At 57.6% G+C, this 26,997-nt stretch overlaps 7 protein-coding genes across 7 annotated transcripts; 4 read left to right on the top strand and 3 right to left on the bottom strand.

Moving 5' to 3' along the window:
- Positions 1 to 6,853: 6,853 nt before the first annotated feature.
- E0L32_012180 (uncharacterized protein) lies at positions 6,854 to 7,881 on the bottom strand (the record flags this gene model as incomplete). The annotated part of the gene is made up of 2 exons (XM_031134993.1): positions 6,854 to 7,569; positions 7,647 to 7,881. The coding sequence occupies 2 exons, from the start codon at positions 7,879 to 7,881 to the stop codon at positions 6,854 to 6,856; spliced, it is 951 nt and encodes a 316-aa protein (XP_030999062.1).
- Positions 7,882 to 8,253: 372 nt separating this feature from the next.
- Positions 8,254 to 12,618, top strand: E0L32_012179 (uncharacterized protein; the record flags this gene model as incomplete). The annotated part of the gene is made up of 5 exons (XM_031134992.1): positions 8,254 to 8,303; positions 8,361 to 11,105; positions 11,626 to 12,097; positions 12,165 to 12,532; positions 12,597 to 12,618. The coding sequence occupies 5 exons, from the start codon at positions 8,254 to 8,256 to the stop codon at positions 12,616 to 12,618; spliced, it is 3,657 nt and encodes a 1,218-aa protein (XP_030999061.1).
- Positions 12,619 to 13,420: 802 nt separating this feature from the next.
- E0L32_012178 (uncharacterized protein) lies at positions 13,421 to 14,992 on the top strand (the record flags this gene model as incomplete). The annotated part of the gene is made up of 1 exon (XM_031134990.1): positions 13,421 to 14,992. One exon carries the CDS (start codon positions 13,421 to 13,423, stop codon positions 14,990 to 14,992), a length of 1,572 nt encoding a protein of 523 aa, XP_030999060.1.
- A 213-nt stretch (positions 14,993 to 15,205) lies between these two features.
- Positions 15,206 to 17,536, bottom strand: E0L32_012177 (uncharacterized protein; the record flags this gene model as incomplete). Its single annotated transcript, XM_031134989.1, has 1 exon — positions 15,206 to 17,536. One exon carries the CDS (start codon positions 17,534 to 17,536, stop codon positions 15,206 to 15,208), a length of 2,331 nt encoding a protein of 776 aa, XP_030999059.1.
- Positions 17,537 to 18,702: 1,166 nt separating this feature from the next.
- E0L32_012176 (uncharacterized protein) lies at positions 18,703 to 20,510 on the bottom strand (the record flags this gene model as incomplete). Its single annotated transcript, XM_031134988.1, has 7 exons — positions 18,703 to 18,778; positions 18,834 to 18,952; positions 19,038 to 19,131; positions 19,231 to 19,571; positions 19,809 to 19,987; positions 20,057 to 20,379; positions 20,449 to 20,510. 7 exons carry the CDS (start codon positions 20,508 to 20,510, stop codon positions 18,703 to 18,705), a joined length of 1,194 nt encoding a protein of 397 aa, XP_030999058.1.
- Positions 20,511 to 22,017: 1,507 nt separating this feature from the next.
- Positions 22,018 to 23,585, top strand: E0L32_012175 (uncharacterized protein; the record flags this gene model as incomplete). The annotated part of the gene is made up of 2 exons (XM_031134987.1): positions 22,018 to 22,687; positions 22,786 to 23,585. 2 exons carry the CDS (start codon positions 22,018 to 22,020, stop codon positions 23,583 to 23,585), a joined length of 1,470 nt encoding a protein of 489 aa, XP_030999057.1.
- Positions 23,586 to 25,368: 1,783 nt separating this feature from the next.
- On the top strand, positions 25,369 to 26,659 carry E0L32_012174 (uncharacterized protein; the record flags this gene model as incomplete). Its single annotated transcript, XM_031134986.1, has 2 exons — positions 25,369 to 25,437; positions 25,541 to 26,659. The coding sequence occupies 2 exons, from the start codon at positions 25,369 to 25,371 to the stop codon at positions 26,657 to 26,659; spliced, it is 1,188 nt and encodes a 395-aa protein (XP_030999056.1).
- Between the last annotated feature and the right edge of the window lie 338 nt (positions 26,660 to 26,997).

Genomic DNA, 26,997 nt, shown 5'->3' with positions numbered 1-26,997 from the left:
AGTTGCATGGCCCGGGAGATGAGCCACAGGATGGGTCGGTTGGCCCCAGGCAGCGGACCGAATCCAACCCTAAGGTGAATCGAGTCCTCGGCCGGCCGAGGCTGATGAGGATGCGGACAAACTCCCAAAGCGGTGTCTCTTGCAGGTCGAGTGGTGGTGGGCGGTTTAGTGCCCATCTACAAGTACAAGTAGCACACGTGGAGCGGCTGTGACAGGACCCGGCGCTTCCCGTCTGGGGGAGAGAGACAACGTGTCGGTAAGGTCGCCCTCCTGGGGCCTGTTCCCACTGAAACAGATGCCCAATAATGGATCCCCTAGGACGACGGGCGGCCTTGGTGGCCTTGTTTTGCCCGCATTCCGGTCACGGTTGTCGCGTCTGATGCAAATTATTCCTCCTGCGCAAGAGGGTACTTTAGTCCAAAGTATCAATTATTTCAGGATTCTTGGTCGTCTCGGGCGGCTTGGGATAAGTTTACGGAAGGACCAGGGGAAAAAGGCCCTCATCAGCGCCCAGTATGCAATAGCAGGCCTGGGCTAAGGGGTGTCGAATCTAGACGCTGATGCTGTGGTGACGACGATGATATGAACGATGATGTCCGTGCTGAAGGCGGCGGCTGTTGAAACGGACCCAGGCGCTCGACCTCGACCCACGCCACGCCCGTCAACTGGTCCTACCTATTTTGAGACAATGAGAAGTGATCAATCACCTGCGTGCTTATCGGTAAAATGGGATTCGACAGCAATATGTCAGCAGTTAAACAACATCAATCACAGATTGTCTTTCCAATGCATTATCGGCAGTGCTGAGTCAATGGTGTTCTATCGGTCGTATCAGACGCCAGATGTTTTAGGTCGGCGAGCCAGTCATGATCGAAATGCGCGCCTGCTTGGTTACGATGAGCGGGCCCATCCCGATCCGGAGCCTGCGACATACCAACTTGCATTTTGCAGTCGCACCTTGCCTCTCCGCCTGCAGCTCGGAAACAAAAGCCATCGCGAGCAGGATGAAGATCTCACATGGCGGGGAGTCGCAAGACCTGCCTAATACAGAATTGATCACTCCAAGTCGAGACGTGGGAGCGTCCCAACGCATCACGAAGCCTCGTCAGCTGAACTGCGATCATCGCACATCATCATCTTAGCACTCCAGGCGGACAAGGGCGGCGGGCAGGGACGTCCCCAAGAGCCTTGGATAAGCGAATTTGTGATGGCTGGTGCAGGGGGGCTTCGATGCGCGTGAACAGGTTGCAAGCATACAGACCTTGGCAGCAGCTCTAGTCTCGCTTGCAGCGATGCGATGATCCGACTGGAAACCGTCTTTGCTGCCTCGTCGTCGCTTCAGCTGGCCAGCCTCGACTCAAGGACAAAGTGCGCTCAGTGCTGCGGGAAGGGGTCTCCGATCTTGGAAAGTCCTTGAGTTGTTATCACAGCTCCCAGGACCGAATGCTCCGTGCCCTGGCGATCTCGAGGTGCCTGATCAAGCCGAAACAAGGCCTGGGAAAGCAGGAGCTGATTGATCTCTCCTGTCAGATCGGCGATCGCTTGTCAGGGTTGGCACATTGCTCGCAACAGCAGCCAAGTTTCTTGGAGGTGAATCCCCGCATTCCACTGGGCTGGCCATCCACTTCAACTTTCCCATGTTGGATTTCCTGCCTGCGCGCGAGCCCACTTCCAAGTTTCAAGCTGCGCTCATGGCTTGTCGTATCGATATTGTCCACGCTATTTGCCGGCCCATTTAGATCCCTGTCTTTGGGTGTCTTGGGGGGATGGATGTGATGCCATCTGAGCTCTTGTCGGAGCAACGAATCAACCGATAATGAAACGCCATGGGCATCCCTCAACGGCGGTCATCTGACAGTCATGACTGATCCCGCCGACGGGCTGCCTGGCACCTCTCCCGGCAATGCGTGCCGATATCGTGCGGGCATTTGTTTCTTGTGCCTGTTTCGGTCCCGTCTTCGGCCGCTACGCTACCCGCAACGAGCAGACTCTAACGGCACGATCTCCGTCCAGGGCGCTGCCAAGACTGATTTGCCCGGTTCACCGCCAGAGATGCACCAACGAGCATAGCATGCGCGCCATCCAGGCATGCGATTCACATGTCTCGGGGAGTTTGTCGCAAAACATTCGCCCAACGGGTGAGCCGCCCGAGATTATTGTTCCGCGCGCTCACTCGCTCGAACACGATATCCTCGCCGTGTCGCCTGTTGCCAAGACGGAGTCCAGAGACATCACTAGACTGTTCGGCTTGCGTGCGCGCGCACATCGATCATGCCAAAGCGGTGGCGCTGAAACGCCAATATCGTGTTTCCCTCAGTTCGCAAGGGCCTCCAACCAACCACCATCTCGCGATACCGCAAGGGCTTGCGTATGCTTCGGCGTAGCTCCCGGAGAATACAGAGCCCTGGGGCGCTGGGCGCAAACAATCGTCCACAGAAAGGCACATCCTTAACCAAGGCTGTGCCGGATGCGTTGTGCTCCACCGTCGATGGGACTGTGAATTGACTGATCACAAAATCCCTGATGAGCAACGGACCTGCTGACCTCACTCTGTGCCGCACCCCCGTAACTTACGAGCGGGACAATCGGGCTGCGGTGGAGCCACGAGTGCCTTGTCCTGTCCTCACTTGCCTAGCGCCCAGGTACGAGCCCAGGGAGTACTCATGTACCTGGCCTGGGAGCCTGGGAGACCAGAGGCACAGCCTCCACACCGAACCTTCAGAAATTCCTTCCAGAAACTTTCCTGTTCTGAACGATGGGCAGGGATCCACCTGGAAACATGGTGCTGACCGCCCAGCCTCCGTTGACAATCTCGCTTTTGCTTCGATGGTGTCATGGATCGCGAGCGTGCATAGGGCTTGACCAGGGGGTCAGCTACGGTGCTGTCCTGAAGCGACCTAGCTCGTGACCCAGCGAGGGCATTCATGACAGATCTCGAATGCGGTGGACATTGGTTCCAAGTACAGACCCAGCCAGACCGCTTCTTTGCCAATCTCCGACTTGCTTTGCAGCAGGTATCGCTCTCGCTCTGTTTTGGGCGTTTCAGCAGTACCAGAGGGAAATAATTCACGCAGTTGCAGATCGAGAACCCTCTTGTTTACAAATCAAGCCCCGACCTACCGCCGTACATCTAGTACCAAGCGTCACATCCCAGAGCTGCATTCGGGGCGTCCGGGCCAGCGGCGTCGTTGTCGCGCAGAGCGAATGTGAAAATTGTTTTGTTCAGGTCGCCAAAGCCAGCGCCCCCTTTCGTTGCACGGCCAATGGAGTGACAGTCAAGACAAGACAGGGGACTTCAGTTGAAACGTCAGGACAGCCCGCTTGGACCAGTCGCTACCGAATACGCATCACACTTGTTCCCAGCAACTCGCAACCAGCCCCACGCCCCCGGCGCCACCTGCTCAGTCTTCCACGTGGGAAGCAGGGGTGACCTGACCTGCCAATCAGCCAGCCACCCCCCCTGAAGACTGCAGGGACTTTTCAGGGGAAGAATTTTTTTTTTCTTTTTTTGCCTTCTCCTTATCCTTCTTTTGCTTCGTCTCATCAGGAAATAATGCAGAAAGAGGGCAGATCCGATTCTCCGTCTCGCGCATCGGGGTCCGCTTCGGGAAATAGGTGGCAAATTACCCAGGACGCTGGGACCGAGGATCTGCCTTCTTGTGTAGACTGTAGACAAGTGTCGCAGGTACCTGCTTCAGTTCTGATGTGAGCTGCAGGGGTAAATGAGGGCTTTTCTTTTCTTCCCTTTTTCTTTATTTCCCTCTACCCTTGTTCATGATTGCCCTGTTGTGATGTGCCATCCACGCCCTCGTGACGGAAGCAATACGGCCACCTGAAACCTGGAGCAGGGTCCCCAGCTGACTGAGTAATCGGCCTGCCAAGAGCCAAAAAGGAAAAGAAAAGAAAAAATATTGGTGCGGTGCTGAAAAAGGCCCGTCATTCCGTAGTTCCTAAAGCTGCGCGACACGCGTGAAAAGGCTATTTTCTGCAATTGGACCCCTGCTTTTTTTTTTTCCTTTTTCCTTTTTTAGCTACCTACTTCTGCTTGCAGATCCCTTCTTCAGCAGGCACATCTCCGTGCCGAGGCAACGTTGTTCTGCCAAGCCGGGGTCGCTCGTGCCATCCGAGCCATCGAGACCGAATTGGCTAGCTCGTATGCTGAAGCAGTGACTGCGACACGTGAGTGCGAGGTGGGTTTGATCATGTTTGACTCTGTTTGTATTGTCAGATGTCAGATTTGTGGTTGAGTTGCGTGAGAGCATATGATATGATCTGCAGAGTGGACAGATACGGAGTATGAGTGCTAATTAGAGCTCTTCTTATGCCCTACCACCTACCACTGCCGTGCATCATTTGCTATGACAAAGCACGTGGGCATAGTGACTCGTATTGTTGAGCCTATGCAACTCCTTATCATTACGGTGGTGTAGAATTATACCCTGGAATAGTACTGATGTTCTCAACGATATATTCCTGACGTTCCGTACAAGAGAATTTGCATGTAATCGTTGGCGATATTCATTGTACAACCTGTACATTCCTCACTGTTAGACCACTTGAGCAACATGCTATGGAATAATGTTTAGTCTTTGGTGAGGACGTTGGCAACCAGTGAATAGTTGCACCAGGGTCTCACCACAACTATTGACCAGCAGGCCAAATAATCGGTCAGACCTAACACTAGTTGTGGTCCAACTTACTTGTGAATGCACGTGGCAAGTGTAGATTGGGTAACTTGAATCCAGTTCACTGATTCGTAGAGAGCGCCATCCGGCCGAGTGAACTTCTCAGATATATGCCGGCCTCGTCAACCAGAGACATACGCCGCTCTGCTTCGACCTGTAGCTTACATACGGCCTTGACTCATATCTCTGCACTGCTGACATTATCTTGATAACACAAGACCGGCTCTTGCACCACGGACGCGGATATCTCGCCTACATATTAGCCGTGAGCAGCAGTCTCTATTCTCATCCTTGGCTGGCGGCTTCAGCTACATTGCCGGGTCCACAAGGCTGTTTATACAGTTGTGTTTACCCGCGTGCAACTGTTTATCAGACACGACTTGCCGTTTCCTCAGGGAGTACGTGATGTTCAGATGGTCGTCCGTGGGGTTCATGCAGAGTCCCGAGACTTGTTTATAGTAAATCTCCGCCTGGGGCGATCCAATCGCGATTGTGCAACGGAGGCACAGAGACAGGTCTCTACTCTGTGTAATTCGTGTATACGTGTACGGCATGCGCATATGTGGCGCAAACAAGTAAGATTGTTGAGCCTCATGCGAGACAAGAGAGAAACCAGGGGGCACAATCAGATCGAGCGAGCTGCATGTCAGATGGGAGATCATCAAACACGTTTCAAAACTGTCAGAATCTACCCCCAACACACATCCAGATGAGATACGGTGGGATTGGAGACGGGGGGGAAACGTTGCGCTGCCGAAATCTCCGAAAATGCCATCATGGGGGGTGGACTAGATTTGGCACATCAAACTGTCGAGCAAACCGCGAAAGATACATCCCGCACAGGTAGATGCGTGTCCCGAGTGTGCCACAACACACGTTTAATTCGTACATGCATCAGCAACAGTGTGTACCTAATCCACCCGAAGTTGCCGCGAAGCGAAGAGAAAAAGGGTCGAGAACCCATCCCAGAGTAAACAGACGGGATCGTAAGCGAACCCGGGAAATACGTGCGCCAGCCCACGTTGTCTCTTGGCTTTGCGTCCCGCTTGGAACTGCCTATCGGAACCAGAAAAAGTCCAGTCAGGCAGTCAAATAAGACTGTCCGTGGCCCGGGTTGAAACGGGCACACTCTACATCAGGCCAGGTCGATCTATCTGCGATGGGATAGGTATGTCATCGGCCCATGTTCTGACACCCTGGTCTCCCTTCCGCCCGTGGGCTTCTTTCATGAACCCCCACTCACCCAACGCCCGGCTCAAATGAGTTCTCCGGGTACAATGCTCAGAAGTCCAGTCTTAGACTGACGCGGTGACTTGGGTCATTTGTCGTGATGACCTTGCCGAATGACCTGACTGTCGATCCAGTCCTCATTTGCACCCGAAGAAAGGCCATGTCCCACCCCCGGAAAGAGGGGGATTGATACGGCGTTTCAGTTGTCGCTGGCATCGGCCCACGGCGCCCTCGTGATTGGTGGGATCGACAGGCCACATGGGTTGGGCTGTGCTGGCTTGGATCGCACCCCACGTTTGAGGGATCGGAAGACAGCAGAAAAGGCCAGAGTTGGCAGATGCGATTTGACTGTATCTACTTGTATTCTGTGCGAGACTGCTCTGACTCACCGCTGGGGCGATCTGCCCAGGGTGCGTGCGCCCCTGTTGCGCCTTTCAAGCACTCTTCCCAATCCACCGTTTCGGCCTATGGTTTTGCTTTGCTCCAGGTACCATGTCATGATTCTCCGTTGCGGGCCCTCGGCTCGGATTGGCCGTAACGGGCAATCCCGCACCCATCTGCATGTTGGGGGGACGCGGGGATTCGTGATGCCCATCATCGTGGCGTCTCGCGTGCGACATCATCTTCCTCGGTGCGGCGAGAGACGCGATTTGTTGCACCAGCCTCGTGTGATTGTGGAGAGATACCAGGAGACGATGGCAATCGCCTTCCTGCAAAAGGCATGCCACTCAACCCCCCAGAAGGCCATGGCGCATCAGCGGGAAAGGAGCACTCATGTCGTGCTTTCTTTCACCCAGGGCGCCTCTCGAGCCTCGTATTTTCGCGTGGCCTCATCGCCCCAGGCCCGTTTCTGCGGCCACTTGCATGCGAAACAAGGCCTGCTCGTGCGGCGGCCACGGGAGGACCCGCCCCAGGCCACCCCCTGCTAGTTCCCCCTGTCACGATCCCTCTGCCTCCTCGGCCAGGTTGGCTGGCATCTGCGTCGACGAGATCCAGTTCTCCATCATGGCCTGGCCGCGGGGCGCGCCCGCTGCGGCAGCGGCGGCCTTTGTCCTGCGGCCTGCGCTGGCGGAGGTGCCCGTTCCGCCGGTGGCGTCCCGGCGTTTCACGACCAGGCAGAGCACGCGACCGTAGATGGCAAAGCCCTCGTACGTGATGTCCATGGCCATCTTCTTCTTGTCGTCCCCCTGCTCCTCTGGCGAGTCCGCGACAGCAGCAGCTTCTTTGCGGCGTTTGGCGGGGCGCTCCTGGTGGTCGCTGTCGCCGTCGCCGTCGATGTACTCGTCGTCTGACGAGAGATCGACGGGCCCTGTGCCCTCTCCGTTCTCGTCATCTGAGTCCTCGACACGCTGGCGACGTCTTGAGCTCCGTGGCGGCAACTCGTCTATGGCGGGGATGTCCTCGAGCGCGACGGGCTTGTCATCGTCGCTGTCCTCGCGCAGTAGGACGGGGACATTGCCGCTGCTTTCGTCTTGTAGCTCGATCTGTAGGTCTCGGTCCTCCACGTCGATCGGCTGGTCGCTCGTGGCGCCGGTGAGCTTGCTCGAGTTGGACACGAGCTTCGTCTGTGTCTTGTCGCGAAAGTGCTTGTGCTTGTAGAGGACCGAGTGGCGCGTGTTTGTCTCGGTGAGGAAGATGGCGACCTCGAAGTCGTCTGTCCCGTTTCGTAGATGTGTCAAGAGATACTGTTTCTTTTCAAGATGCGACGCGAGTCGAGGCTCGCTCTCTTACCTTGGACCACCACATCCTTGATGCTCTTCTTCTTGGTGCCCTTCTTCTTTGCACGCTCCTTCTCCTCGCGCAGCTTGGGGAGCACAAGGGGCCGCACGCTCTCGATGACCTTGGGAAGCACGGGGTCCCTCGGGTTGAGCAGCCAGGACTGCGCGAGGGCGGGGTTGTCGAGGTAGATGCGGCACTCGAGCACCGAGTATTTGGTGATTCTGAGGTAGCGGCGCAACGGAGCCATGGTTGTCTATACGTCTGCTAGACTCATAGTTGGAGACACGAAGCCTGATCGGTTTCCTCGAAGCGGCGAAGGTCAGTCTCAGATCAATTGGTGACCAATCCAACGGATGAAATGAAAGGATCCATTGATGCCTACATTCCCCCAAGATGATGATATCAGCGCCAGGATTTAGTGTGGGGCCGCCCATCGGCCTCGCATCTGCGGCACGCAAGCAGCTGAAGGCCCCTAAATTTTAGCGCAGCCGCACCACGATTCGTCGCATGACAGCTCTCGGCCTCGCGAAAAAAATCGGGACCTCCAAGAATCACAGCTCGAGACACCCAGCATTCATCGCAGGCCGGCACGTCGGAGAATGCGCAGCGCGTGGCCACCATGTCCAAGTCATGGGCGTCAACTTTGAGGCTGCCAAAGTCTAGCTTCCCGTAAGTGCTTCTCGTCACTCATTCATGTTCTTGGCTGACAGCTTCCCCCCGTCGCAGCCCACGACCAGCACCCGACCTCAGGCCACTGTATCTCCAGCGATGCACCGACGCGTTCTACCAGTGGCAGGAGGCCAATCGCCCCGCCGACGACACGTTCATTCTCCATGACGGCCCTCCCTATGCCAATGGCAGCCTGCACGTCGGCCACGGCCTGAACAAGGTGCTGAAGGACATGATCGTCCGAGTCAACGTGCAGCAGGGCCGCCGCGCGAACTACATCCCCGGATGGGACTGCCACGGGCTGCCCATTGAGCTCAAGGCCCTCGGTGCCTCGGGAGGAAAGGACATGAGCTCCGTCGAGATCCGCAAGTCGGCGCGCAAGCTCGCCTCTAAGACGGTGGTGGAACAGATGAAGGCGTTCCGGTCGTACGCGGTCATGGCCGACTGGGACAAGAGGTGGACCACGATGGACCTGGCGTACGAGATGAGGCAGCTGCGGCTCTTCCAGAAGCTGGTGCAGAAGGGTCTGATCTACCGCAAGTTCAAGCCAGTGTACTGGTCGCCGTCCTCAAGGACGGCATTGGCAGAGGCGGAGCTGGAATACAACGAGAACCACATATCGACCTCGGCATACATTGCCTTTCACATCACGAGGCCGGAGACGGGACCGCTTGCCGACCTGGGACCGGAATACGACCTCTCCGCTGTGATCTGGACGACAACGCCGTGGACACTGCCGGCGAACCGATCCATTGCCGTGCACCAGGAGCTCGAGTACATGGTGGTTGGCGTCGGCTCGAAGGCGTTGATTGTCGCCAAGTCGTGCCTCGAGACTGTGCAGCAAGTTTGTTTCGAGGACTTGGACGTCAAGATCCTCATCGAATCCATCCTCGGCAAGGACCTCGTGGGACTCACCTACCGCAATGTGCTCAGGGGCAGCACCGCGCCCGAACAACCTTTCATCCATGCCGACTTCGTGTCTGCCGAGTCTGGTTCAGGCCTGGTTCACTGCGCTCCTGGCCATGGCTTTGACGATTACGAGGTCTCTAAGGCATTTGACATCCCAGTCGCTGCCCCCGTGGATAACGAAGGCTGCTTCACTACAGAAGCTTTCCCCAGCAACCCCGACGCTCTGCTCGGCATTCCAGTCCTGGAAGGCGGCAGTGATGCTGTTCTGAAGCTCGTCGAAGATGATGTGCTCGGCGTACACAAATACAAGCACAAGTACCCCTACGATTGGCGCACAAAGAAGCCGATCATCATCCGGGCCACGGCGCAGTGGTTTGCAGATGTCGCTAGCATCAAAGAGGACGCCGTAGCTTCCTTGCAGGATGTGCGATTCATCCCGGAAACGGGTAGCAACAGACTGGAGAGCTTTGTCAAGGGACGCAGTGAGTGGTGCATCTCGAGGCAACGCGCCTGGGGAGTGCCCATCCCTGCACTCTACGACAGCAAAGGCGATGCCGTGATGACAGAGGAGACGGTTGCACATATTATCAAGGTCATCCAGGAGAAGGGCACGGATGCCTGGTGGCGCGACGATGCCGCTTCGCCCGACTGGATCCCCGCATCTTTGCGTGGCAAGTGCGAGTACCGAAGAGGCACGGACACCATGGATGTCTGGTTCGACAGTGGAAGCAGTTGGACGATGTTGGACAAGAAGCGAGCAGACGTCTACCTCGAGGGATCCGACCAGCATCGTGGGTGGTTCCAGTCCAGTCTGCTCACGAGGGTCGCGTCGCTGGAGGGACAGGAGGGTATCAAGCCGTCTGACATGTCCCCCTTCAAAAACCTCATTACGCATGGCTTCACTCTCGATGGCGAAGGAAAGAAGATGTCCAAATCGCTCGGCAACATTCTCTCTCCGGCGCAGGTCATGGATGGTACCCTGCTACCTCCCGTGAAGCCAAAGAAGAAGAAGGCCAACTCACCCGTCACCTACGAGGCGCTTGGGCCCGATGCTCTACGCCTCTGGGTAGCTAGCAGCGACTACAGACGGGACATAGTCATCAGCGAGTCGGTGTTGAAGTCGGTCCACGCGGCCTTGATCAAATACCGCACGATCATCAAGATGCTGCTAGGGTCGATGCACCAGTCCGCACGGACAGCGCCGCTGACGGCTATCGACAACATCGCCATCATCCAGTTGAAGGACACCATGGCCGAAGTCGGCGCGGCATACACAAACTATGAGTTTTACCGGGGCTTCAGCAGCTTGAACCGATGGATCACAAACGACCTGTCTGCTTTCTATCTCGAGGCCCTCAAGGACCGGCTGTACTGCGCAGACGGAGGCAGCGTCCTCGAGCCCATCTTTATGGGCTTTATGAGGATGCTGGCCCCGATCACGCCGATGCTGGTCGAGGAGGCTTGGGATCATGCGCCGGCGTGGCTGAAGGATGACCCTTCTACGATTCACCCTCTCCACCAGCTCTATTCAGCGCCTTTGATCGAGTCTGGTCGCCTAACTTATGACGAGAGTAAACTTCGAGAGGCCATCCCGGTTCTCTTGTCTGCCCATGGTGCCATCAAGTCCGCATCCGAGCTCGCACGCTCAGACAAGGCCATGGGCTCGTCGTTGCAGTGCTCAGTGGTGCTGGAAGTGCCGACGGAGCATGCCGAGCTGCTGGCCCGGCATGCAGATGAGTTGGAGGCCATGTTTGTCGTCTCGTCGGTGGAAGTGAACGCTCCTGTGCCCGCAGAGGCCGAGTGGAAGTACTCTGAGACGTTTGACGTGGCCGGCACTCAGTGCACGGCGTGGGTGCTGCCACCCAAGGAGGCCAAGTGCCCGAGGTGTTGGCGGTATGTGGCGCCCAAGGAGGACCACCTCTGTCAGCGGTGCGAGGAGGTTGTCACCGAGGCTCCGTTGTAGATTGCTGCGGTGCGCAGCTGTGTAAGATCAATACTTTGTTGTAGAGTGTACATGTAGATAAAAATGTAACATACAGGATACCCCTCAATTGGTGCGTCTGCTCTCTGTTGAAGTTATCGCCAAATGCTTCACGAAAGTCCTCGAAGCGCGTGCGAGACCGGACCCGGCGTGAGCGGGGGTGGGGCTTCGCGGAATTGCGGCAGCAACTTTTGGGTCCCGGCCTGACGTCAAGCATCCGGGCCGCGATCATGTAACCTTATTCAGCTCAGCTCATTCCCGGTGCCCAACAACCCTCGGTTCTCCTACCCGAAAACGACACCTCTTTCCTACCTAGAAAGGTTCCAATTCCAGTGGTGTGACACTCTCACAGACCATGACAGGCGCAAACACATTCTCCCTCGCGAGCAGGGTCAAGGTAAGCTCCTTGAAAATCCCTCTACGTGCGCACAGCAACCAGACCCCGGAAAGCTCACACGCGCGCCGCACACAGCTCTCCAACGGGCACACGATGCCCCAGATCCAGCTGGGCCTGTACATGATGTCGGGCCGCGAGGCCTCGCAGTCAGTCCGCCTCGCGCTGGCCGCGGGCTACCGCGGCTTCGACAGCGCGCAGATGTACGGCAACGAGCGCGAGGCCGGGCGCGCCATCCGCGACTTTGTGGCGTCGTCGGGCGGCGAGCTGTCGCGCGACGACGTCTTCTACACGAGCAAGCTGGCCAGCAACAGCGCCGACTACGACGCCGTGCGCCGCTCCATCCGCAAGTCGGTCGACGCGTGCGGGCTCGGCTACCTCGACCTGTTCCTGCTGCACAGCCCGTACGGCGGGCCGCAGGCGCGGGCGGAGAGCTGGCGCGCGGTGGAGGACGCGATCGAGGCGGGCGAGGTGCGGAGCGGAGGGGTGAGCAATTACGGTGTCAAGCATGTGAGTCGAGCGCTTCTGCCTCCCTCGTCCTGCCACGGGACTGACAGAGCTGCACGCCGCAACCCAGATCGAGGAGCTCATGGCTTCCAAGCCGCGCATCCCGCCCGTGGTCAACCAGATCGAGGTGCACCCGTTCAACACGCGCACCGACATCCGCGAGGCCTGCGCGCGGCACGGCATCGTGGTCGAGGCGTACGCGCCGCTCGCGCGCGCGATGCGCATGCGGCACCCCAAGATCGTCGAGCTGGCCAAGAAGTACTCGTGCTCGCCGGCGCAGCTGCTGGTGCGGTGGTCGCTGCAGCACGGCCTCGTGCCCCTGCCCAAGAGCGTGAGGCAGCAGCGCATCGCGGAGAACGCCGATGTCGGCGGGTTTGAGATCTCCGAGGAGGACATGGAGGCCATGGACGGGCTGGACGAGTATCTTGTGACTGACTGGTAAGTCTTGTACAATGCTCTGAGTTGTGCGATGTTGTAATGCTGATATGATGGATGTTATTAGGGATCCGACAGACTGTCCTTGAGCGCTGGAGAAATGTGGAAAACGAAGGCTAGGAAAGCTGCAAAGTTACCGGATGTGTGATATCGACATATCATGCTACGGCTTCTGAGGCTCTACGGAGGCGTAATTTAGATGCTAATCAAAGCCCAAAACAATGCTCGATTCAGCAGGAACTTCCCCTCGCCTTATTTATGGTCTTAGGTCTGATCTCGGGATGTGCACATACGCTTCTTCCTTTTTCGCCCCGGCTAAGTCACTCGTACCAATGAACACATCTTACTGGATGGACGTATTTTCTTCAAGAGAAATATCAGTTGATGAGTTTACTAGTAGAGAGTTGACTTTAAAGCACAGTACCATGATGATATTGCAACATAATAGACTGTATGCTTGGCCGAAGAAATGAATAGCGCTAAAGCCTCTGGCAACCAAGGCGCTTCGAGCAAGTCTTTGAACAAGTCTTTCTTCATTTCCTGTGGATTTTGTCTGGCTGGTTCTCTTACCTTCCTTTACCTAATGACCAACAGGTCTGCGAATCCGCTTTGAATTAGCGAAACTTGCCCAGAGAATCCTTCGAGAGCCTAATCAGTTCAGAGTTAGTTGTCAAGTCTCTGCCTGGTCCACAGATGCTCCGCCAAGCCGGAAAAAGGCACGATCCCTGTCATTATATCGAAGCGACCTCACATGACTTCTTACCAGCGACTTCGTCTCATTTCCAGGCTGCCCCTTATAATCATGCTGCGGCCCATCCGCCCCCAGTGCTCTCAAGATCGTGCTTGATCACATCTCGCTCTTTCCGCCTGCTGTCGTGTAAATCGTTCACGATGGCGTCCACTCGCTTCCTCGCGCCGCTGTTGCTATTGCTAGTGTCAGGAGCGGCGGCAGCACACGTCGAGACCAAGCTCTACGCCACCAGCCCACGCGCCATGACCATTTTGGGCCAAGACATGCAGGATTACACCGGAGATCACTTTGTCTTCAACGGCGCCATCCCCTGGTACCCCTACTCGGTGGACGTCGGCGTCGGCACGCCAGCGCAGACGCAGTCGATGGCGCTCACGGTCCAGCACGGCGAGTCGTGGGTCCTCTGGAGCGAGCACTGCCTGCCGCGCGACGACATCAACCCGAACCGCACGTCCTACTACCGCAACTGCAGCAGCGGCTCCTTTGACGACGTCAAGTCCTCGTCCTTTGCCTACAACGAGACCGGGAGGTACTACGGCTCCTTCGCCTCAGGCCGCGAGGCCGGCGTCGACGGCTTCGTGATGCAGGACACGGTGCACATCGGGGGCGCCGAGTGGAGCAACACCACCATGGGCCTCGGCACGTGGGCGGAGCTGGACACGGGCTTCTTCGGGCTCGGCCGGCCCTGGCTGTACCCCAACGGCCAGAACGCCACAGGCTCCGGCCAGGCGACGATGCTCGACCAGATGGTGGCGCACCGCGTCATCGACTCGCCGGCGTTCAGCATCTACGCCGACAACCGGCTGCTGCTCAACTCGACGACCGGCGGCGGCGGGGAGGCCACGCGCCGGGAGATCGGCAGCATCCTCTTCGGCGCCGTCGACAGGAGCAAGTACGACGGCCCGCTGAAGCGCATCCAGGCGTCGTACGGGCGCGACAAGGTCTCCGGCTCGAGCTGGGAGCGCGCGCCGGGCTATTTCGCCAACGTGACGGGCTTCTGGACCAGGGACGCCGCCGGCAAGGACAGGCCCGTCGGCACGCGCGGGTCCCAGATCTACGCCGCCGTCAACCCGACCTTCGCCATCAGCAACCTGCCCAGCGACGTCGCGGCCGAGCTCTACCGGGCCGTGGGCAGCGTCGCGTACCTGGCCTACGTCAACCTCAAGGCCGTGCTCTGCGACCGGATCCCCGACCTGCGGGGCAGCTTCGGCGTCGAGCTGGGCGGCGCGGGCGGGTACCGGCTCGAGGTGCCGCTGCGGGACCTCGTCGTGCCGCCCGAGGCCTTCCACATGGTGCTCAAGGGCAGGTGGGACGGGAGCGAGGGAGAGAAGTACTGCCTGCTCGCCGTGCAGGAGGAGGCGCGCAGGAACCAGTACTACCGGTACGACTACCAGAACTCGGGGCCCGAGTGGGTCATCGGCAGCATGATGCTGCGCGGCACGTACGCCGTGTTTGACAGCGAGAACATGGAGGTCAGCCTGGCGCCTCTCAAGGCTGGGGGCGGTGGGAGAGCCGCGGATATTGTGGCCTTTGGCAGCGCCGGCGCGCACGCGCCGGACTCGGAGTTTGTGGGCTATGAGGAGTGTTTTGTGAAGAGTTGTCAAAAGAAGGAGGACGAGGACGAGAAGAATGGCGGGTTGCGCGTTGATGTGCAGACGGGGCTCTTGGTTAGTTCGGCGTTGGCGGCGCTGGGCTTTATCCTGGTTGGCTGATGGAGCATCATACGCAGTTGAGTCTCAAGACTTGGTTGGTTGGTTGGTTGAGACGTGCTTAGCATATTTAATAGGTTGCGATGAGATACCCCCTTGCATGTACTACAGACTTGGTAAACATTCCCATTGGAGCAATGGATATATCCAAAACCGTCCTAGTATGAGGGTTGAGAAAGCACAACATCAAACAACACAGGCAAACCCAACAACCTCTCACAGCCTCGGCCCGGCCCTCCTCCGACTCCACTGGTGCGTCAGCTCCCCGCCCTCGACCCTCTGCCTCTCCTGGTACAGCCTCGCTGTCAGGTGCTTGTACAGGTACGCCGTGGCGCCGTGGTACGAGATGCCGTGGTCGCTGTCGGTGAAGGCCAGCCAGTTGAGCTTGGCCGGCGGCACGCCCGCGCCGACGAGCAGGTCCACGAGCGCCGCCGTGTTCTGGTAGTGCACGTTGTCGTCGCCGAGGCCGTGCATGATGCTGAACCCGCCGCGCGCGGCGCGGAAGCCGTCGGCGCGGCGCACCGCCGACGCCTCGTAGCCCCCGGCGTTGGCCGCGGGCGTCTTCATGTACCGCTCCGTGTACATGCTGTCATAGAAGCGCCAGTCGGACACGGGCGCCGTGATGAGCGCGTGCGACACGACGTCGCCCGCCGCGGCGTTGGCCTCGAGCACCTTGGCCGACAGGAACCCGCCGTACGACCAGCCCCAGATGCCGATCTTGGCCGCGTCGACAAAGGCGTGCCGCGACGCGAGCTCCCGGGCCGCCCACAGCTGGTCCTGCGCCTCGAGCACGCCGAGGCGCTTGGCCACGACGGAGCGGAATGCGCGGCCCTTGTTGCCAGTGCCGCGGTTGTCGACGGTCAAGGTGATGAACCGCAGCTCCGGGTCCGAGGCGATGTAGCCGTTCCAGTTGGGCCGCTGGAAGCGCTTGGTAACCTCCTGCGCGCCGGGCCCGCCGTAGGGCGTCAGCAGGACCGGGTACTTCTCGGCAGGGTCAAAGTTGACGGGAAGGCGCTGCATGACGTTGAGGCTGTAGCCCTCGGGGTGCTGGAGCTCAAAGTAGGTGATGTTGGGCAGGTTGTACTCCTGCAGGGCCGTGTAGAGGTCCTTATTATCCGTAACGGTACGAACGGGCGTGCTAGTCGAGTTGACCGAGTAGAGCTCTTGATAGGGGACGTCCGGGCCGTTATAGCTCAGGATGTAGTAGCTGCCGCCGGCGGAGAAGGAGGCGGACCACGACCCCGCGACAGTGTCGTCGACAAGGGCCTTCTTCTCGCCCGTGGCGTAGGAAACGGAGTAGAGATGGCTCTCGGTGCTGTGGTGCTCCGTCGACGTGAAGTAGACCAGCTTCCTCGCCGTGTCGACTTTGGTGATCCCAAGGACCTCCCACTCGCCGCTGGTGAGAGCCTTTGGCTCGCCACCATTGACGCTGTGGAGGTAGATGTGCTGCCACCCCGACTCGTCCGACAGGTCGATATAGTGACTGTCGTTGCCAGCTTCCTGCGCGGATCCAACGTATCGAATCGCCAGGCTGTTGTCAAGCCAACCGTCGGTGCCGTCGCGCTCACGGACGACGGTAGAAGCTCCGCTGGGCACATCGACGCGCACGTGCTTATCGTGGTCTTGCACGCGGTTGAACGCTCGGTAGATCAGGCTGTCGTGGCCTTTGGTCACCCAGGCGACCTCGCCTACGATCAGGTCGTTTGCGGTGAATGCATCGATGGCGACACTGCTCAGCTGCTCCGTCTCGACGTCGAGTATCGAGAGAGAGACTGTCGGATTGGTCGTGCCAACCTTGGGGTAGCGGAGATCTAGCTTGCGCGGGTACACGGGTGCGACCTCCTGCTTGTTCATGTAGTACTCCACCGTATAGGTCTCGACACCGGTCTCGTTGAAGCTCAGGAACGCAATGTACTTGCCGTCGGGCGAGAACCACAGCGTCTTGCGGTCGCCAAATATCTCTTCCTCGTAGACCCAGTCCGGCACAGCATGGAACAAGTCCGGGTTTCCGTCCGAGGTGATGCGCGAGACGGTGCCGTTTTTGTCGAGGAAGAGGTCGTTGCCACGCACGAAGGCCACGGCGTTGCCGGCCGGCGCCAACTCGGCGTATTGGATGTCGCCAGCCTGGTCGCCGACCAGAGGCGTCGACTCCCCCGAGGCCACATCGAGGATCACATAGTTGGAAAAGTACGAGTGTCGGTACTGCTTTGTGTAGTTTGTGGCGACGAGCACGCGCGAGAGATCCGGGCTGATCCAATACTCGTGCTGGTCGTCCGGCAGCTTGGCCAGGGTTTTGTTGGCAGAGGTGACGATGTCTTGGAGGACGAGGGAGCCGTTGGACTCGTATACGTACTGCCCGTCCTTTCCGCCGGCGAGCCATTGGACAGACTGGGACTTGGGCGTGAACTGGGGCTGTAGCACGGTGTTGTTGAAAGTCAGGAGCTTGTCACCGCCGTCCAGAGGCTGGTGAGGTTGTCGCTCCAGCGCGATCGCGGCCGCGAGGCACGCGAACAGTGCCGCAGCGAGTGCCTTTATTGCGAGCTTCATTGCCTGCAGATGCTTGCGGGCCCGGGAAGCTGGTGATGCCTGGGATTTCAATTGGCGACTGAAGCCGCCCTTGGGGTAGTCCAGAGTATGTCACCGCGGGGAAGGGGAATGAATGATCAACAGATGCAGTAATTATACCAGAGGAAAATAAAAGTAAGGTGATACCCCTCTTTTGTCACTTCTGTCACGAGGAGTGCAACCGGGCTGCATATCAAGACTCATGCGGTCATAATACGCAGATTGATTGCGGAAGGAGGATGCGTTTTGGTGCGCAGTCGGCTGGATTACGCAGTTGATCACGGCCCGAATAGGCAGCTGGTAAACAAGTGAGAATAACCGTTGAGGCTCGGCGTGCATAAGTTTTGCCCACCTGTACCAGCTTCCGAGAGCTACTTTAATGTAGGTAGCAGGGGTGTTTTGTTTTGACCCCGGTATCCAAGACTGCACGGCAGCACATCCACCCATATGCAGAGGTTATCTGTCGCACCGCAGTAGCCAAGCCAGTGTGCCGTGTCTCCGCAATGTTGCCATTCTCGTGGAGCTGCGGAGCAATATCACACTGCACAGCCTCACAGGCCCGGACTATTGAAATGGGCAGAATGCGTGTTCTCCGCTGTATGTTGTGAGGGAATGTTGCTTGTCAGGAATTCTTAGCCAAAGTCTATGTTTAATTATGTCTCTGCCTTGCTACAGAATCCAGGAAGGAAAGCAGTAAGCAAAGCAAAGTTAAGGAAGGACAGAAAGAAAGCAAGGAAAGACAGAAAGCAAGCAAGGAAAGAAAGAAAGCGAGCAAGGAAAAAAAAGTCAAATCGATGGAGAAATGCTGCCAGCAATCCAGACCTCTCCTCCTGTCTGCTCCAGGGGAGAAGCAGTCGACCCGGTCAGCGACAAGCCCCTCATGGATGCAACCGCGCCAGCAGAGCCTGGCAGCAATACCGGAACAAAAGAAATGAAAGAACAAGCTGGGTTGATGTTCCGACTGGTCCCTCACGAGATCAGCCATCCAAGGCCAAGCATAGAAGACAAATCTAGAAACGAGAGCGATCCAACTACGCGCGACATTATGCCAACACCCTCTCCACAAAGAACGAATGCTCCGACAAGGAGCCTACCGCTCTCTGCGCATAGAGGCACGGTGATGCCTTCTACAGCAGCCTCTGTGAGTCTCACTCTCCCTTGTGTTGCCGGTCTTCTGGGATGACCAAGCCGTCCATGGCAGCGCCTCGGGCGACGGTTGTCCAGCTGCGGTAAATCAGAAGCCTGCCCCCAAACATGAAAAGAGGCCACGAGAACTCACGATTTATCTGGATCACAGCAGATGATGGGGCCATCCGCGCCCAACCTCATCTTCACCAGGTCCTTGACACGCTCACAGATATCTATGTTGGCGGCCAAACCTCCAGTAAGGAACACGAACTGTCGTTGGCAAGCGGTTAGTCGTGTATTGTGCAAGCGGTCTGATGAAGGGAAATGGGACGGGATAACTTTTGGCGATGCGTACCTTGGGATGCTTGCTTCCAGGGTGGCGGTGGAGGTCGACGATGACCTCTGCCACAGCCTTAGCCGCGGCTGCAAAAATCGAGATGAATTCATCTCTATGGAAAGACGGTCAATTCCCGTGTCTGTGAGCAAACAAACCACAACAAAGCGGTAAGGGGGGTAGGAAATGAACGAGGCATGAAAGCACTACTAACCGATGAACCCCTATGCTTCTCTCCTCGAAGCTAGTGGGTCCCGCACCTGCCTGCGGGAGATCAGAAGGGTGGAAAACTCGAAAGCTGTGACTACCTCCCGAGAGCCGAGACGAGTCAAAGGAAAACTTGATCTCTTCCCATTCAGTCAAGATTGCCCTCTGGTACTTCCGAGCGACGGGATCATCGATAGCAAGAGGGAGGGTTGCGTAGACATCCCTCATTTTGCGGTCAGTGAGCCTGCGAAAGGCAAGATCCATGGCCATCGAGCCCGTCATGACACAGGTCTTGACAAGATACTGGCCTACCCAGTCGGAGGCTTTAAGCTCGTACACGGCAGCGTCCTGGACCAAGATACGAATTGTTATGGCACGGCCCTTATCAAAGTGGGGGATGAGAATTGGAACTCACGATTGTCAGGCCTCCACAATCAGCGACAATGACTGGCGTAGGAGTCTAGGATGAAGAATATGCGGTTAGCAAGGCCGCTTGCCTCGACAAGGAAAAGAGGGAGAGAGGGGTGAACCGAGCACTTGATGAATGTATGGCCTTTTGGGCAAAATGCTGGAAGGAGCACGTACCTGAAGCTGAGCCTGTAGTTCAGCACGATGGTCATGAAGAACAGCTTGCACCGCAGCTTCATGCTCCGTGCAGTAACGGACAGTATGTGCGAGTTTAGCTAGGCCAGAGATCTCGACGGCCTTTTCCAAACGCCGTCGAGGCTCGCCGGGGGGGCTGTCCCATCCGTGTGGATATGTGGCTATCACATGCACACGCAGAGTGTCGCCATACAAGTGGTGCAAGCGTGGATAGACCTCGTCCCACATACCCCTGAGGGCAACAGCAGTGATGTCAGAGGTTGACATGCGCGTCTGGAAGTTGTCAATGGTGGTTTCGATCAGGTCACGCACTGCCGCATCACCAAGGCCGCGTCTCCAATCCTCGGACTGCATAAGGGAGAACTTGAAATATCTCAGCTCATCCACCAAAGCGTTAGGGTCGCCGGTCTCTGGCTTCAGGTATTGGATGTCTCCGGTGGATGGGTTTCGGTAGAGAACAGAAGGGACCTTGAACCCGTCGTCCTGGGCCTTGATCTCGTGCTTGTTGTGTAGGTTGCAAATGCGCCGAGTCGTTGTAGCAAATGCCGTATACCTAGATTCCAGTGGAAGAGATGAGGATGGGGCGTGAAAACCAAGCTTTTCATAGTAGGGTGTGACTTACGTCGCTCCTCCGTCAATAGCGAGATACACATGGTTGAGGGAGCATCCACACTGAGCATCCATGGCAAAAGTCCAGGGTCGATTTCCCTGTGGGTAGGATCTTTGAGAAAGTTCAAGTGGCTGACGCAATGGCTACCAATTCACAAATGAGGAAGAGAAGAGTACGGAGATATGTTGTGTGTGGTTTGCAGTTCAAGCTGGAGGCCGGCAAAGCTGTGAGAAGGGCATTCCTCAACCTTTTTATCGTCCGATGGTCAGCAACAGACTTCCCAGAAGCCATGGTCATGGCAGACGGACGGAGAGACGGTGTGGCTTCGCGCTAGGGAGGGCTTGGAGGAGCAAATTCTCAAAGGCAGAGCTGATGGCCTAGGCAGAAGTGCCCAACAAGACGCGGGAAAGCCACTCGGCAGGCATTCACATCCCAATATTGCCTCAGGACTGGCAATAGAGGTTCATGCAGATCCCTGTTGGGCCAAAGATAGGCACGATCGTGAACATGATTGGACGGCATGGCCTTCGTTGTGATTTCTTGACGTCAATAAGATGTGTCCTGGGATTAAGGGGCAGGAGGAAAAAGCAAAAAAGCCATGGCAATGTCGTGTGAGCTTCATGGCGTTCTGATATCCACCAAGACTGCAGGCAAGCGACTGGCCGTCCTTTGCACCACAAGTTTGGAAGATGTAGCTTTCAGCTGCGAAAGTACTCGGGCTAGTACGAATGGAGGAATGTGCACCACGGAAAGTCGGTCTTTGAGAGAACGGCGAGCTGGACGCCTCCAAGGTTGGCATTTCTCCTCACCCATCATCTTGAGGCACAAGAGGCCTGCACCGGGATCCTGCGACGAAAACGGAGGCCCCTGGGCATCTGTCACACCGAAACAGGGATCAAGAAAACCGCGCATCTTATGCTGCATGCTGCTTGCCTGCAGGTTCCCAACAACCGGTGTCCAGCGTCTCTCTGTCTCTTGTCCCGGCAGCAAGGAGGCAAACTTCCGGATCCGGCCATGGCTCCTTTGAGGTCCTTTGGGTTCTGGCAGCACTGACCCGCTCTTCAACGAATGCAAGGACTCTGCTACTCACACTAGTGTTGTGGCACACGGCAAGCAAACTTCATCGTCTCGGATGGAGGCCAATCCGCTTGCTCGGTGTGGCTTTCTATTGATGCCGCCAGACGGATGCGGAAAGTGGAAGTGGACATGAAGATGACCTTCACAGGGTGCTGGCAATATGGCAACATGCAGCGAGATTAATATCAGCTGAAACGCTCGCTAGTCCTGGTTTCCACGCCCAGCCTCTGCACATTTCACTCCCAGCCTCTGGACGCCCATCTGCCTTGTCTATCCTCCTGCCTTGCTGAGCAGCCTTGACTCTGGAACACGGCTACTCTGGAAAGTTGGCCAGAGAATCTTGATTTAATCAAGACCAACGGTCTCGTTCTCCTGTGCCACCGGCCTTCTCCAATGACCCATACTTCTCAGGTTTTGCCTGCAGCGAAACAGTCAGCGGAAGCTGGCAGACAGCGCCCAAGCAAACGACTTCGCTCCCTCTCATCCGAGTCTTCTTTCACCGCTATGTCTGACCAGCCACAGACCAAGCGGGTGGCCCAGTCGTCTGCTGCCCAGGATCAAGAGTCCGGTGCTCGACAAGGTGATCCTAAAGACAGCACCGACAGCCAGGCTGTCCTGTCTGATGATATAGATGTCCCTTCTGTCAAAGACCCCATTTCTGACAGCAAGCCCAACCAAGGGAGCGCCGGTTCCAACGCCGCCCCTGACCTAGGTTCATCGGAGGAATCTGAGAAGATCATCTCAGAAATGCCTCTATTATCAGGGGAGGATACTACCACGCTCATGCTCTCCAACGATGACTGGAAATATATTCACGAGACCGACTACTTCAAGTTCTCATCGGATAGCTCCGCGAACGAGCGTCGGTTGGACTATGCCACCTCAGAAAGAAACATCGAAGGTGCGGAGTGGGACTCCTTGTGCAAGGCTGTGGGCTGGATTAGCTTCAACATGAATAGCGTCAAGTGGGAGGACCTCAGCCAGCGGTCGCAAGACTACATCTCGTCATGGGCGAACCAGCCGCAGAAGTACATCGGGCGCGAACACGGTCGTGAGCTCGAGAAGGCGTGGGTCTGGAATATCCTTTGGGATCACCTGTTCTCGCCGGACTGTGCTGAACGATGGCATGGGGAGCCTTGGGCTTCGTACGGCCGTGTCCTGAGAGACCTGGAGGGTGAGTTGCTCTGCTTCGATTGCTTCTATTCTTCTCTGCGCCTCCATATCTTTTTCTTCCATCTTCCTCTTTGTCATACTGATAACCCGTCCAAACAGGACACCTCGAGAGGGACGACAACTGCTTGGCGCGCACATTTCAGACGTGGCGTACGCTGTCGATGCGCATGCTCTACCCGCTCCACGGAGTCCACTCGGACGTGCAACGGCTCGTTGCGGTCCTGAAGCGCGAGCTGAGCGAGGTGCTGCCTGTGCCCCTACGCCCCACAGTCGCCGGAAAGCTCCAGGGAGTCGCCCATTTGGCGGTGAGAGTTGACCTGATCTTACAGGTGCAGAGGTACCGGTCGGTGATGCACATGGGACTCCCCACCACCGGCCAGCGGTTCGGGTTCGCCTACAGCAGCCACGGCTTGGAGATAGGGCTGAAGGATGTGGAGGAGGAAAGGCCTGTGCAGTTCCCGTCGGCTCCCCTCATGGTGGCGACCCCTTCCTTGCTGGAACCCCACGAGCTGCGCGGCCGGAATGTCGACTTTGTGTGCCAGCCGGGCGTCCGGTTTTATGGTCGCGTTCTCTCAAGATCGGCCGAGAACAGGTTCCTGCCGAATGAGGAATTGTGGCACTGCTTCGACAAGCTGCGCTGCAGGTACACCATGAAGGTCTGTGTGGACGATGGCAGTCCCGACAAGGGTGGCAAGGACGAGCAGCTTGACGAGGCTGACGGCGGCGATGGTGGCAAGGACGAACAGCTTGATGAAGCTGCCGGCGGCAGCGGCGGCGGTGACGACGACGACGGCAACGACGTCGGCGAAGGCACGAGCGCGAGCGCGAGCGCGAGCGAAGGTGGAACACCAGGCCGTGACGACATTGACAAGGGCGCGGAGATTGCGGCTGCAGAGTAACGAGACAAAGGGGGTCCCCGGAGAGTTTGGTCTGCTTTCGGAGGAACGTTGGTTTCTTTGTGCCCTCCAATGTGGCCATCCGCTCTTCTAACTTTATCTGTTGCTCTTCTTTCTCTCTTTGTTGTCCTTTCTTCAGCCCCTCCCTCACTCCCCTCACTCCCCTTGCCCCCTTTTCTCATTATTTGTTTCGTGTCCTGGTTTCCTTTCACTTTGCCGCTCCTTGTATTTTCCCCTCTTCCGTTCCTCTCTTTTCCTTTCTCTTTCCCTGTCCCTTTTCCTTTTCTCTTCCCCTGCCCTTTTTCCTTTTCTCTTCCCCTGACCCTTTTCCTTTTCTCTTCTTACTCTTCTTACTCCTCGTACCCTTCTTTCCGTTCATTGACCTCGTGTTCTCCTAGAACCAGGTAGCCATCTTTATGAGATCTCCGTAGCAATACGGTGTTTATTTTCCCCAGCTAGCAATGACACGCCCAAATACTTGCTTGCCTCCATCACCGTTGATGACCGTGTTGTTGTTGTTGGTGGTGTTGATGAGCCGGCACTCCCAGCCAAGACTATCCATCGTTTGATCTCTACCCGATACAGTGGGGCCGCCGTTCCGATCGGAAGCGTCAGAGTGCTTTTGCCGAGCTCGACAAGCGGTGTTCAATGTTGGGTGACTGGAAGTCGGCCGCAAACCCCGGTCGGCAGCGTTTTCTTCTCTTGCAAGCAAATGACTGGGAAACGGTAGTATTGCCATTGATCTTTCCGTGCATGTCCATCACCTAGTCACAAGCTAGGTAAGTAGGCTACGGACGACTGGACTGACCGCCCGTTTGCATTCCAGACCGCTACGGATGTGCATGCTGGCGTTTGTTCGTGCGCATTGGTCAGCAGACAAACAAACCACGAGACCATCCATTTTTTCCCCCCTGCTCGTCCTTCTTTGTTTCTCACGATGTTTCGCTGCTCTCTCCTCGCTCCCCGGGCCCGGGTGTGGGCCCCTCATGCCGCCCTACCGCGCCTGTGGATCAGTGAGTTCCCAGAGGGGCGCCCGCAGTGATTGGTGCGGTTAAATGCGCTGGGTAAATGGGCTGACAGTTGGGGGGGAGCTAACGAAACGCCCCAGTGGAGACGCACAGCACCTAATTCAACTCCCAGGTAGTGCTGGAGCGCCCTGTACGCGACCCAATTGGGGGTTGAATAGGGCTCGTTGTGCAGGGGCCAGAGGGGAATCTTGTGAGAGAGAGCTCCTCCCCCACCGCCCCGCCTGAAGCTCCCTCCCCTCCCACTCCCAGCGAAGAACGAAAAAACCCCCACTCGGTGTCATGATGATTCTCGGCCATGTTGACACGACCAAGACATCCGATCCATGAACGACGTGGTGGTTGCGGTGGGAGGATGTCGATGCACGCCAACATTGACGCTCCTCCTCCTAGCGACCTCCGAATCCCGGGCCCCCTCCAAGGCTTGCACCTGGTCTTAGGTTCTTCTAGTGCTTTTATCTAAGTAACATCAACTCCTCGACTTTGGTTCTCCCATGTCTTTTTTTGTATTCTTCTGGTGATTAATTCTATTGTAATTTTCCTCCCACTTTTACTCTTGCTCCCCTCCTCCCAAAATACCCTTCTGCTTGCTGGCTTGGACTCTACTTCCTGCATTGGTAGCCAGTCGTTGCATGTGGCAAGTGGCCTTCGAAACAACAGCACTCGTCCCGACCGCTCCCAACACCACCAAAACAGGCGGAACTCTGTGTGCAGCTTCTGCTCTCCGTCCCTTCTCGTCTCCTCATCCACATCTACTCAAGATGGCGTCTTCCTCCTCCTCCTCCGCCGCCGCCGCCGCCGCCGCCGCCCTCACCACCGAGGGCAAATCTGTACGTCCCACGCACCCCTTGCCACACCCTCTCCTCACCCCGCCCGCCGCCTGCGCGCACCCTGCCAACCTGCTGACTCAAACATCCCCTTTCCGGCGCGCAGAACCTCTCCTTCGTCCTCAACAAGCCCCACGACGTCGATTTCGCCGACCGGCCCCTCCCGACCCTGCGCTCGCCGAGGGACGTCCTCGTCGCCGTCAACTACACGGGCATCTGCGGCTCCGACGTGCACTACTGGGAGCACGGCGCCATCGGCCACTTTGTCGTCAAGGACCCCATGGTCCTCGGCCACGAGTCGGCCGGCACCGTCGTCGAGGTCGGCCCGGAGGTGTCGTCCCTCGCCGTCGGCGACCGCGTCGCCCTCGAGCCCGGCTACCCCTGCCGCCACTGCAAGCCCTGCCTCTCGGGCCACTACAACCTCTGCCCGGAGATGCGCTTCGCCGCCACCCCGCCCTACGACGGCACCCTGACCGGCTTCTGGTCCGCCCCGGCCGACTTCTGCTACCGGCTGCCCCCCTCCGTCTCCCTGCAGGAGGGCGCCCTGGTCGAGCCCCTCGCCGTCGCCGTCCACATCGTCCGCCAGGCCCGCGTCGCCCCGGGCCAGTCCGTCGTCGTCATGGGCGCCGGCCCCGTGGGCCTGCTGTGCGCCGCCGTCGCGCGCGCCTTCGGCGCCGCCAAGGTCGTCTCGGTCGACATCCTGCAGAGCAAGCTCGACTTTGCGCTGTCCTTCGCCAGCACCCACGCCTACCTCTCGAGGCGCGTCCCCGCCGAGGACAACGCCGAGGCCATCCGGCGCCTGTGCGGCCTGCCGCTCGGCGCCGACGCCGTCATCGACGCCTCGGGCGCCGAGCCCAGCATCCAGGCCAGCCAGCACGTCGTGCGCACGGGCGGCACCTACGTCCAGGGCGGCATGGGCAAGTCGGACATCACCTTCCCCATCATGGCCATGTGCATCAAGGAGGTCACCGTCCGCGGCTCCTTCCGCTACGGCTCCGGCGACTACGAGCTCGCCATCCAGCTCGTCGAGAGCGGCCAGGTCGACGTCAAGAGGCTCATCACCGGCACCGTCCCCTTCCGCCAGGCCGAGGAGGCCTTCAAGAAGGTCAAGGAGGGCGAGGTCATCAAGATCCTGATCGCGGGGCCCAACGAGAAGGTCGAGGGGGCGATGAGCACCGCCGTCGACGAGGCCAAGGTCAAGGAGGGCGGTGCGGCGTGCTGCTAGAATGTTTTGACTTGCCTACTTGGGAAGGGAAAGGCATTGCATCTTTTTTTTTTCCCCTTGAAGCGTCTCTTTCTTTTAGAGGTGTCTGGATGGGGATCCGGCGGATTGCTGTGTGCAATTTTGTCATCAATTCTGTGGGCGTATGGATCCGGTGTTGGGTGGGAAGTGTGTGTGGATGTGTGTCAACAGAGAGAATCTATTTCGCCAGAAGAGTCAGGGGTAGAAATGCACGCATAACAGCGATGATCTTCAGGATACGTTTCAATAATGGGGAAAAAGCAAAATTACAAGCAAACAAACAAACAAACAAAACAGACAATTGGTCTAATATCGCCCAC

This window comes from Thyridium curvatum, assembly GCF_004353045.1.
Source record: "Thyridium curvatum strain D216 chromosome Unknown NODE_142_length_46286_cov_82.757469, whole genome shotgun sequence".
Taxonomy (NCBI): Eukaryota; Fungi; Ascomycota; class Sordariomycetes; order Thyridiales; family Thyridiaceae; genus Thyridium; species Thyridium curvatum.
This window is presented reverse-complemented; position numbering and strand designations above follow the sequence as displayed.